The following is an 11775-nucleotide window of genomic DNA, read 5'->3' as shown; positions in this document are numbered from 1 at the left end:
CCCAATTCCAAAATGGGCAGAAGACCAAAAGAAGCATTTCTCCATGAAGACATACAAATGGCCAAAAGACACATGGAAAAATGCTCAATATTGCTAATTATCAGAGAATTGCAAATCAAAACTACAATGAGGTATCACCTCACATAGGTCAGAATGGCCATCATTAAAAAGTCCATAAACTAGAAATGCTGGAGACGGTGTGGAGAAAATGGAACCCTCCTACACTGCTGCTGGGAATGCAGTTTGCTGCAGCCACTATGGAAAACAGTATGGAGACTCCTTAAAAAACTAAAATTAGACTTACCATATGATCCAGCAACCCCACTCCTGAGCATATATCAGGAGGGAACTCTAATTCGAAAAGATACATGCATCCAAATGTTCACAGCAGCACTATTTACCATAGCCAACATATGAAAACAACTTAAATGTCCATCAACAGACAACTGGATAAAGAAGATGTGGTTTATTTATATAACGGAATACTACTCAGCCATAAAAAAGAATAAAATAATGCCAATTGCAAGAACATAAATGGACCTGGAGACCATCATTCTAAATGAAGGAAGCCAAAAAGAGAAAGAAAAATAGCATATGATATCACTTATATTTGGAATCTAAAATATGATACAAATGACCTTATTTACAAAACAGAAATAGACTCAAAGGCACAGAAAACTTACGGTTACCAGAGGGAAAGGGAGGGTGAAGGGATATAATGGGAGTTTGAGATATACAGGTACTAACTACTATATATAAAATAGATAAACAACAAGGTCCTGCTGTATATAGTACAGGGAACTGTATTCAATACCTTCTAGTAACCTATAATGAAAAATAATATGAAAACAAATTATGTGTATGTATGACTGAAACATTATGCTGTACATGAAAAATTGACACAATACTGTAAACTGACAACACTTCAAATTTAAAAAAGTAAAAAAACAAAAATAAAAAGTAGAATTTTGCATAATGCCTTCCTTAGAAGGCACAAGGAAAAATGAGCAAAATACAAAGAGGCGGGAGGGGATCTCTGAGCATCATTTTCATTGAACAAACAGTGGTTGAATACCTACTACGTGCCAAACACTGCTCAGCCCAGGAGCAGCAGCAGAAACACTGCAGACTAGTTCACAGGCCTCTTGGGAGCAGTTACACTGATGCCCAAACAGATGGAAACAGACTCCCAAGAAGCATCGCTGTGCTGACGGCGACTGGCAACAAGCAGCAGCTAGTCAAGGGTCCAGAAAAAACACAAAAAAACTCACAGAGTGGATCAAAATTTGGAATGGCATCTGAATTCTCATTAGCATCTCAAGAGGAGAGAAAACAGAGCATTCAGGAGTTAAGTATAAACATTTTCAGAGCACAGGTCTCAAAATTTATATCAAATGCACCCTTTCACAGGCAGCTATTGTGAAAACAAACCAAGAAAAAAGATGACACAATGAAAACAGACAATAAAATCTGAAAGGAGATTCCAGGGTAATAATTGTACAGCCATGTCTTGAGAAAAATTAGGTTTCACTGGAGCAAGTCAAACGGCACGGGAGTGTTGTCACCAGGAAGGTGAAATGGACAGAACCACCAATTGAGCTGAATATACCAAAAGAATATTCAGATATATGAAGAAGAATCTGTTGTTAAATTAATTATAAAAACATTAATGAGAACAGAGGAAGGTAAGCAGGCAAATAAAAAAAACTCAAGGAAAAAATGATTTATGAACAAAAACTAACCATCGTGCACTTGCATGATTTACCCTGAACAGAAATTACAGTCGTAAAGATGTAAAAACTGAAGACTGATCTAACCACAAGTATGAAACAGCCTGATTAGGACAATGAGGCTATGGGACCAGGCAGCATGCGTATCCTGGGGAGTCTGAGGAAGGAGCATGAGAGAGAATTAAATCTCTACCCTTCCTACTGAGTAACTAGAGGAGAGAGTGAAGGTGCAGTAGCAGAAGCTGGTTATTCAGAAAGCATGGAGGAAAATACCAGAAGAAAGAGCTAAGAGAGATGAAAACGGTTTTTCTCTGGGGGAATGAAAAACAGAGGGGGCAAGGTGGACAGAATGCTGTTTAAACATCGATGCAAAGGTAACAGTGGACAGGGAACCAGACACAGGACTACGTCCTCAGGCACAGTGACAAATACTTGGAGGCTGACTACAGAGAGAATGTGGAGAGTCGGCCCAGATGTCCCAAAGGAACCTGCTGACCAAGGAGTGGACAGAAAAGGGTATTCAGAGAACACAGCAGCAGTCAGGTTTCAAGACAGCACATCACAGGATCTTAACACCACACTCCAAGTTTCACTACATCCTAAACCTGAACACTCATTCATTTTGTACACAAGCTCCAAACTGTATTTTCCCAAACACTGATTCCCAACTGGGGCAGAACCCACCTTGGATGCACTGAGCAATGAACATGAGCCTGTTCGACTATGACAATGGCTTTGGAGGGAGTATAACTGTCTATCACATGGTCTTAAAGTCAGAACTATTTCCAGAAGAAGAACACAGGCCAGTGAGTAATTAATCTGTGCCCTCGAGTCAGACCTGCTCGAATGTTTGCCTGTCAGTGTTGTCCCTGAAGACTTGCAAAGTTCAATAACTGCAGAAAACGAGATCACTGCTGGTATCTCAAGGAGCAGCACAACAAACTAAGAAACAAGGAAGCAACAGCGGAGCCAGAGAGCAGGAGGCAGGAATTCACAAGGTTACAGATGATTCGAACATGATTCATGCCTGTGTTAAACATTATTACTGGCCATGGCTCATCTTGAGTTTAGCCACAGGAGACAGCGGAAAAGGAAATTAAGCTCAGAGAGCAGAACCAAGGGCTCACTAGGCCACAGTCTGCCCAACCAGGGGTCCCAGGCACTGCAAACCAGTGACTTCTCTGTGGTGCCCACTGCTGCTGCTCTCCCAGAACAGGGTTCCTGTTGTACCCACCCCACACCTCTGTCTGCTGCTCCATCTGTCTGGTTGGTCACATGTGGATCATTTACCTTTAGTTAGCGACCCCCAGACCACAGAGAACCACCACCAGGTCTGATTACCAACAGTGACCCTAGACTTGTGCTAACACAGGACAAGAATGAGAATAGGGGTGACAGAATGTTTTTGAAGATGGGTGGATGGAAGGAAGGGTGCGACTGGATGCGACGTGGCTAAGGAGGCAGACGGAGGAAAGCAGTGCTGCCTACCCAGCAGCTCTCCTGCCCCTTCCTGGGCTGGCCGAGCCTGGGCTTTGCTTCCCACCGCCATCTGTGCACTTCAGGCGGGCACATGGGGACCCATCTCCACAACTGCCCCCTCGAAGGTGAAGCGTGTTTCTCCTGAGCCAACAGGGATGCTTCCACTTCCCTTGCCAGAGTCTCCTTTAAACAAGTGTGTGTGATCACAACACGGCCTAATGAGCACGGGGAGTCTGCCGGGGCTTCCTGAAACAGATTTTACTGCCTGATAAACAGGGTCATGTGGGAAGAAACAGTCTTTCTTACTCCACTGGCCACTGGTATAGCTGCAGGTGTCGGCTGGAACTGTAACAGCCATCTGATGACCATGAGGGAGGAAATCTGAGGAAAATACTGATGTACTTAGATGACAAGGCAGAGGGAGACCTTTGGGGATTTAGTCACCCCTACAGATGCCCCACTTCAGGACGCTCTGCGATGTATGGTAATAAATCACTTTTGCTTAAATAGGCTGACTTATATTAATAAAAAAAAATTGCACCTGCAACAATCCTAATGATACAAGATTAACAGCTGATTTACTCGCTCATGCGCATGACAGAACACACAGGTGCAGGGGGAAATATCTGACAGTAACACCAAAGTGAACTAGGAGTGTAAGAGTAAAAGGGATAAATCTGGCTAACAAGTAGAACAATCAAGAAATGAAAGAATACTGACCTCGTCTTGGGTGAGAATGGAGAAGATGGAGGACTTAAAAGACTGCTTTTTAAAGGACCAAAACAGTAACATATTACTCAAGACTAGTGAAGAGAAGTGTGTACAAAGGAGAGTTAAGCTGACGCCCCAGTGCCAGGAGAAAAGCCAGGACACAGGAACTAGCTATCAGAAAGGCGAGAGGACGTTCCCATATAGTGATGGGGCAGTGGGAGGGACATTCCAATTCCACTTTCTGAAAGTGAGATAAGGGGGTGGCACATGCAGAAAAGATGCCCTGGGCACTGACTGAATCCAGTACCAAAGGGCAGACGAAAGAGAGACGGGGCTGTCAGTCACCAACCGAGAAAAAAAGAGCTTAAATCTTCAGAATAGAAGTCTTTTGAACTTACAACATACAAGGAAACTGGAGAACATAAGAAAAGACCCCTCTGGACTCAGAGGGGAGAGCAAGAGGGGCCAGTAAACCATGAGGAGGGTGAGCCCTTTGTGATGCAGCGTGAGAGGGGCTCAGTAGGGTGACCTGAGTAACAGGGCAGGGAGCAGCTCAGGCAGGAGAGCACGGTGGCAAGGTGGTCAGCAAGGAGACACGGAAGGGGTGGTATCTCCTAATCAGTAGGTTCCAAGGAGAAGGAAACTGGAACTGTGGTTGTTGAATATAAACGTAAGACATTTTTTAAAAAAACAGGAATGAGAAGGGGTGTGAAAGTCATACCGAGGGCCGTAAACAGGGAACGCTTGCTTCAATGCATAATGAAATGAGTCTATTACCACGGGAACGTAAGAAGGAAGCTGAGACGGCCAGAGAGGGGAGTAACAAAGACAGAATAGTTAAAACGAGACAGAAGTACAAACCTGAAGGGAGCGTCACGTCAGAACTCAGCCCAGGTCTGGGCACGGAGGAAAAGTACTCCGTGTCCTGCTCACTCACCTGCACGGCCCTGACTTGGGATTTGCATCATCCACAGCTCTTCTTGTTCCAACTGGAAAACGACACTGGGTTTGGTGTGCTGGTGCCCTGTGAGTGGAAAATCACACACAACCTGGCCGAGATTGCCCAGGATCCAGGAATTCTCAAGAATGGGGAGGCTTGGTTCAGAGGCAGCACGGTGAAGCCGCACTTGGGCACTCTGGCACAGTAAACACCATCCAGCCAGCATAATCTGATGCCAAAGGGAGAGTAAGAAAACCTGGTCTCTACATACAAGCACAGAAACACCAAACATTTTACAGAAGTCCCTTGGCTTTCAGCAACCAAGAAGGGGAGGCTGGAGATTCCATACCCTCTTTTCAGGGAGGCAGTACTTACCCAGGGACGCCAGGTTGTTATAGTTCTCCAACATCACACTCCTGTACAGGTGCTTCTGAGCTGGGTCCAGCAACCGCCACTCCTCCCAGGTAAAGTCCACAAACACGTCCATGAATGACAGTGGTCCCTGGAACAGCATATTCCCGTCCAATGTCAAATTATTTTACTCAGTTCTCATAAACAAAAGGCTGCCAAGGGTGGCCATTCTTTACATGTTGTTTTGTGAGAAAAGCAAAAATTTATTGGAAGCATTCCATCTATATGCATTAAATCAGTTAACCTTTCGTTAAACAAATGCAAATATCATGTGCCAGGTATTCAACTAGGTGCAGGTGATATAAAAATGGATGCAAGGCAGTCATGCCTGCAAGAAGTGTTCAGCATTGCAGAGGAAAGCAAACTTAAATACATAAAAATGCAACAAGGAATAAAGAAGCTCAGATAAAAGAACCTGCAGAGAACATGGGCACAACAGAGGAACGGGGAGCGCTGCCGAGAAGTGTCAACTGAGTCGAGAAAGGGGCTGGGAGGAGCTGCCATGGAAGAGAAGACTTGTGAAAATTTGGCGGAATAAAAAAAGGCAATGGCTGTAAGTAGCCGCCACTTTGTGGGGCAAAAGATCTGAACGTGAAGATACACGATGGCAAATAAGCACATGACACGATGCTCAACATCATATATCCTTAAGGAGCTGCAAATTAAAACGGCCAGACATCATACACACCTAGAATAGCTAAAACTTTCAAAAACTGACAACACCAAATTTGAAAATGAAATTTCAAATGTGATGAAAGACATGAATATAAACATCCAAGAAGCTCAGCAGACTCCCAAAACAGACGTGATATAATCAAATTTTCTACAAAGACAAAACCATGAAAGCATCAGAAGACAAACGACTTGCCACACAAAAGGGCTGCTCAGCAAGAGTATAAGCTGATTTCTCATCAGAAGATCAGAGACCAAAAGGCAATGAACCCATACACTCATAGAGCTAAAACAAAATAACTGTGAGCCAAGACTCCTACACCTGACAAAACTGTCCTTCAAAAGTGAGGTAAAATTAAGACATCACCAGAGAAACAAAGTAAGTTTGCTACCACTACACTTGCTCTGCAAGAAATGCTCAAGGGAGTCCTGCAGGTGAAATAAAAGGACACTAGAGGGGGAGTACAGCTCAAGTGGCAGAGCGCATGCTCAGCACTCAAGACGTCCTGGCTTCAATCCCCAGTACCTTCTCCAAACAGAAATAAATGAATAAATCTAATTACCTCCCCCTCATGAAAAACAAAGCAAGTAAAATGTGTGCTTGGATACTGTTCTATAAATCTGTCTCATCCTTTAAAAAAATAAAAATGACAAAGGACACTAGAGAATACCCTGAAGCTGCCTAAAGAAACATCTAATAAAGGTAACATCTGGGCAATAATTAATGGTAGTTATTATTTTAACTTTGATTTGTAACTCTACATTTTCTTTTCTACATAATTAGAAACGACTAATGCTTTTGAAATAACTATTGGTTTATGTTTTGGAGCACACAACGTATAAAGATGTAATTGTGTGACGTCAACAACCAAAAGGGGTGGGACAGAGCCCCAAAGGAGCGTACTGTCTGCATGTTTTTGGAGTTGAGCTGGTAGAAATTCAAGTCAGAATGCCATAACTTTAGGAAGTTAAATATAATCCTATGGCAACCACAAAGAAAACAGTTATAAAACTTATATGAAAGCAAATGAAAAAGGAATTTAGATATTTCACTACAATAATTCAACTAATCACAAAAGACAGTAATGCAGGAATTGAATGACCAAAATGCTATAAGGCATATAAAAAGCAAAGAGCAAATGACAGAAATAAACCTCTCCTTATGAGTAATTACTGTAAGTGCAAGTCAGCTGAACTCCCCAGTGAAAGGACAGAGTTTGGAAGAATGGATTAAAAAACATGACCCAATATATGCTGTCTACAGGAAACTCATTTCAGACCCAAAGACACAAACAGACTGGAAATGAAAGGATGAACAGAGACATTCCATGCAAGCAGTAACCAAGAGAGAGCAGGGGTGGCCACACTAACATCAGACAAATCAGAAGAGATTATAAGAGACAAAGAAGGAAATTACAGGTTATTACATTTTAATACAGCAAGAAGACTGACAATTACAAATAGATATACCTAGTAATAGATTGTAAAAATACATGAAGCAAAATCTGACAGAACTGAAGGAAGAAATAGTTTTATAATAATAACAGGAAACTTCAATATTCCACTCTCAAACATGGATGGAACAATCAGACAGAAAATAAGGAAACAACTTAAATAAACTCATTAGTTCTAACAGACATGTACAGAAAACTCTAACCAACAACATACACATTCTTCTCAAGTACACATGAGATATTTTCCAGGACAGACCATAATGTTAGGCCACAAATTAAGTCTCAACAGATGTAAAAGATAAATATTATACAAAGTATCTTCCCTGGCCACAAAGGATTAAGTTAAGCATCACTAAAAAAGTGGGGGAAAAGGAAAATACACAAACTTTAAAAAAAAAAATTAAACACAGTCTTAACCAACAGATCAAAGAAATCAAAATGGAAATTAGTAAACACTTGGACATGAATGAAAACAAAACAGAACAAAACTGATGGGATGCTGCAAAAGCAGTGTTGAGGAGAAAGCTTACAGTTATAAATAATTGTATTTAAAACAAGAGACATCTCAAATCAACAATCTAACTCTACAAGTTAAGGAAATGGAAAAAAACCAAACTAAACACAAAAATAGCAACAGAAAGGAAATAATATAGATTAGACACAGATAAACAAAACAGAGACTAGAAAAATAGGGGAAAAAATCAATGAAACCAAAGCTTATTTCTTTAAAGAGATCTACAAAATTGATAAACCTTCAGATAGATGGACTAAGAAAAAAAGAGAAGATCTGAATTACTAAAATCAGAAACGACAGTGGGGAAATTAGTAATGATTAGTTCAGACTCAAAAATGATTATCTGAAAGGACTATGAAAAACTGTGTGCCAAGAAACTGGATAACCTAGTTGAAATGGGTAAATTCCATTTGCCTTTCAATCAACATTACATCACAAAGAAATAGAAAATTTGAAAGGAACTATAACTAGGAGATTGAGTCTGTAGTAAAAAAAATTTCCCAAAAATAGAAAAGCCAAGGCTTCACTGGTGAATTTTATCAAACATTTAAAGAAGTACTAACATTGGTCTTTCTCAAGTTTTTACAAAAAACTAAGGAGGGAACACTTCCTAATTCATTCTGTAAGACCAGGATTACCCTGATACCAAAGCCAGACAAGGATACTACAAGGAAACTACTAAAGACTAATACTCCTTATGAAATAGATGTGAAAATCCTCAATACAACAACAACACATCAAATTCAGCAGCTTATTAAGATTACACACCATGACCAATGGGATTTATTCCTGGAATGCAAGGATGGCTCAACATTTGAAAATCCCTCCATGTAATACACCACATTAACAGAATGAAGTTAAAAAAAATGACTATCTCAATTAATGCAAAAAAAAGCATTTGACAGATTTGAGCAACTTTTCATGATAAAAACACTCAATAAAGTAGGGATAGAAGGAAAGTATGTCTAGATAATAAAAACTCAGTGAATAGTATTCTCAATGGTGAAAGACTGAAAACTTTTCCTCAAAGATTAGGAACAAGGCAAGGATGCCTGCTTCTACCATTTTTATTCAACATAGTGCTGGAAATTATAGCCAGAGCAATTGGACAAGAAGAAATAAAAGGCATCCAGCTTAGGAAACATGGAGTAAAATTCTCTCTGTTCATGGACATATGATCCTATTGTAGAAAACCTTAAACATATATATATATATATATAAAAGCCAGTTACGACAAATGAATTCAGCAAACAGCAGGATTCAGTCAACAGACCAAAATCAGTTCCATTTCTATACGCTAATAATAATCTGAAAAGCAAATTATGAAAACAATTCCATTTAAAACTGCATCACAATTTTGAAATCCCAGTCTATCCCTTCCCACCCTCTAAGAATCTTGAAAAAGGGATTTCCGGTCAAGATGATGGAGAGGTAGGACCACGTGCTTGCCTCTCCTTGCAACTACAACAAAACCACAACTGAATGCTAAACAACCATTGAAAAAAGACTGGAACCTAGCAAAAAAGATCTTTTGCAACTGGAAACATGAAGAGGGAATCATGGCAGGACAGTAGGAGGGGGGTGCTCACAATATAATCGGGCCCCATACCTCTCGGGTGGGTGACCCACAAGCTGAAGATTTGTTAAGTCGCAGAGGCCCTCCCACAGGAGTGAGAGCTCTAAGCTCCACATCAGGCTCCCCAGCTCGGGTCCCAGCATTGGGAAGAGGAGACCCCAGGACATCTGGTTTTGAAGGCCAGGGGTATATAGAGAATCAAAACTCAACCAAAAAAGCCAACCTATTCAAAAGTGGTCAGAGGACCGGAATAGACATTTCTCCAAAGAAGACACACAAGTGGCCAATAAGCACGTGAAGATGCTGAACATCACTAATCATAAGGGAAATGCAAATCAAAACTATAATGAGCTTTCCACCTCACACCAGTTAGGCTGAAAATCACAAGGGCTGGCGAGGATATGGAGTAAATAGCACACTTGTGCATTGTTGGTGGGGATATAACATGGTGTAGTTGCTATGGAAAACAGCATGGTGGCTCCTCAAAAAATAAAAAATTAGAATTACCGTGTGGTCCAGCAATTCCACTTCTGGGTATATCCCCAAAGGAAGTGGGGTCTCAAAGAGCTATCTGTACATCCACGTTCACAGAAGCAGCATTATTATTCACAGTAGCTAAAACACAGAGGCAATCTAAGTGTCCATCGATGGATGAATAGATAAGCAAACGGTGGTAGATACATACAACGAATCAGTGTTCAGCCTTAAAAAGGAAGTCCTGCAATGTGCTATAATATGCATTAACCCTGTGGACGTTATGTCAAATAATAAGCTAGTCACAAAAAGACAACTACTATATGAGTCCACTTACATGAACTATCTAGAGTAGTCAAAATCCTAGAGACAGAAAGGAGGATGGTGGTTACAGGGGCAGGGAGTGGGAAGGTGAAAACTGGGAGTTATTGTTTAATGGGTACAGAGCTTCAGTTTTACAAGAGGAGGAGGGCTGTGGAGATGGGTGGTGGTTATGACTGCCAACTTCATGAATGTATTTAAATCCACTGAACTGTTACTTAAAATGGTGCAGGTGAGAAAAGAAAATACAAGTGCAGAACATGAATGCATAAAACTACAAACAGTGGTTTAAAAAAATCAAAGATCTAAAAAAGTGGAAAGGTACAGTGTGTTTGTGGACTGGAAAACTCAGTATTGCTAAGATGTAAATTCTCCCTAATTCGCTTCATAGATTAGATGAAATTCCAATCAAAGTCCTTACAAGCTTTTTTTTTTTTGTAGCTATCCACAAGCTCTTCTATAATTAATATGGAAAAGCAAAAAACTGGAGTAGCCAAAACAATTCTGAAGAACAAAGGTACCACACCCCCACTAGTGCACTCTAAGACTTCCTACACAATCCAGGTGGGGGTACTGGTGAAAGATTAGACACAACGATCAAAAGAACACAAGAGAGAGCCTAGAAATAGACCCACATAAACACTGTCTCTTGAATTTCTTTTTTTTTTCCCCTACAAAGACACCAGCAATTCAATGGAGAAAGGATAATCTTTTCAACACATGGTGCTGGCACACCACAGACTTGCACATCCATAGGCAAAAAAGTCAACCTCAACACATACCCCACACCTGATACAAAAATTAACTAAAAATGGGTCACATACTCAAATGCAAAGCTAAAACTATAAAAGTTCCAGAGGAAAGTTTCTTTTTTTAATTTGAGCACTTTGGTTTGGGCAATGAGATTTTAGATACAAAACCAAAAGCAAAACCCATTTTAGAAAATTTAAATCTTGGTAAGCCACAAAGTTGTTGAATAAAAGCAGATTATTTTAAGACTTTTTTAAAAATTTAAGAAAATAAACATTATCAAAGGTAAAATATTTTGCCCTGTGGAAGTTGGTATTACGGAAATGAAAAGACAAACCAGAGATGGGGAGAAAATATTTACAAATCACATTTTTTATGAGGGACTGAAATCGAGAATAACAAAGAACTCTTAATCAGTAACAAGAAAACCACCCAGCTGAAAAATGGGGGAAAGCTCTGGGCAGATACTTCACCAAAGATCCACAGAGAATAAAACACATGTGAAAAGATAATCAGTAACACTAGCTGTCCATTAGGGAAAAGCAACTGAAAACCACAATGAAACAGCACCTCACATCTATTAGATTAGGCAAAATTTTTAACAACCTGATGCTCCCAAGCACTAGTCAGGGCGAGGAACAACAGGGGTTCTTACTCTCTGCTGGCGGGAATGCACAACTGCACAGCCACATTGGAGGACAGTTTTTCACAAACCTAACCATAGAATCGCCATGTAACCCAGC

General features: G+C 40.5%; 1 protein-coding gene across 2 annotated transcripts in view; it reads right to left on the bottom strand.

Moving 5' to 3' along the window:
* LOC102543647 (zinc finger protein 268) overlaps positions 1-11775 on the bottom strand; it is a 28382-nt gene that overhangs the window by 10318 nt on the left and 6289 nt on the right. The window contains exons 4-5 of one of the 2 annotated variants that reach the window (XM_072953057.1): positions 5236-5362; positions 4858-4944 (exon numbers count right to left, since the gene is read on the bottom strand). In XM_072953057.1, coding sequence (XP_072809158.1) covers positions 4858-4944; positions 5236-5362 — 214 coding nt within the window. Of the gene's footprint in view, positions 1-4857; positions 5090-5235; positions 5363-11775 lie in introns of those variants that run through there. The other variant, XM_072953058.1, reaches the window with a different exon arrangement.

Source organism: Vicugna pacos, chromosome 32 (genome assembly GCF_048564905.1).
Source record: "Vicugna pacos chromosome 32, VicPac4, whole genome shotgun sequence".
Taxonomy (NCBI): Eukaryota; Metazoa; Chordata; class Mammalia; order Artiodactyla; family Camelidae; genus Vicugna; species Vicugna pacos.
The sequence above is the reverse complement of the archived record's forward strand: the minus strand, read 5'-3'. Positions and strand labels throughout refer to the sequence as shown.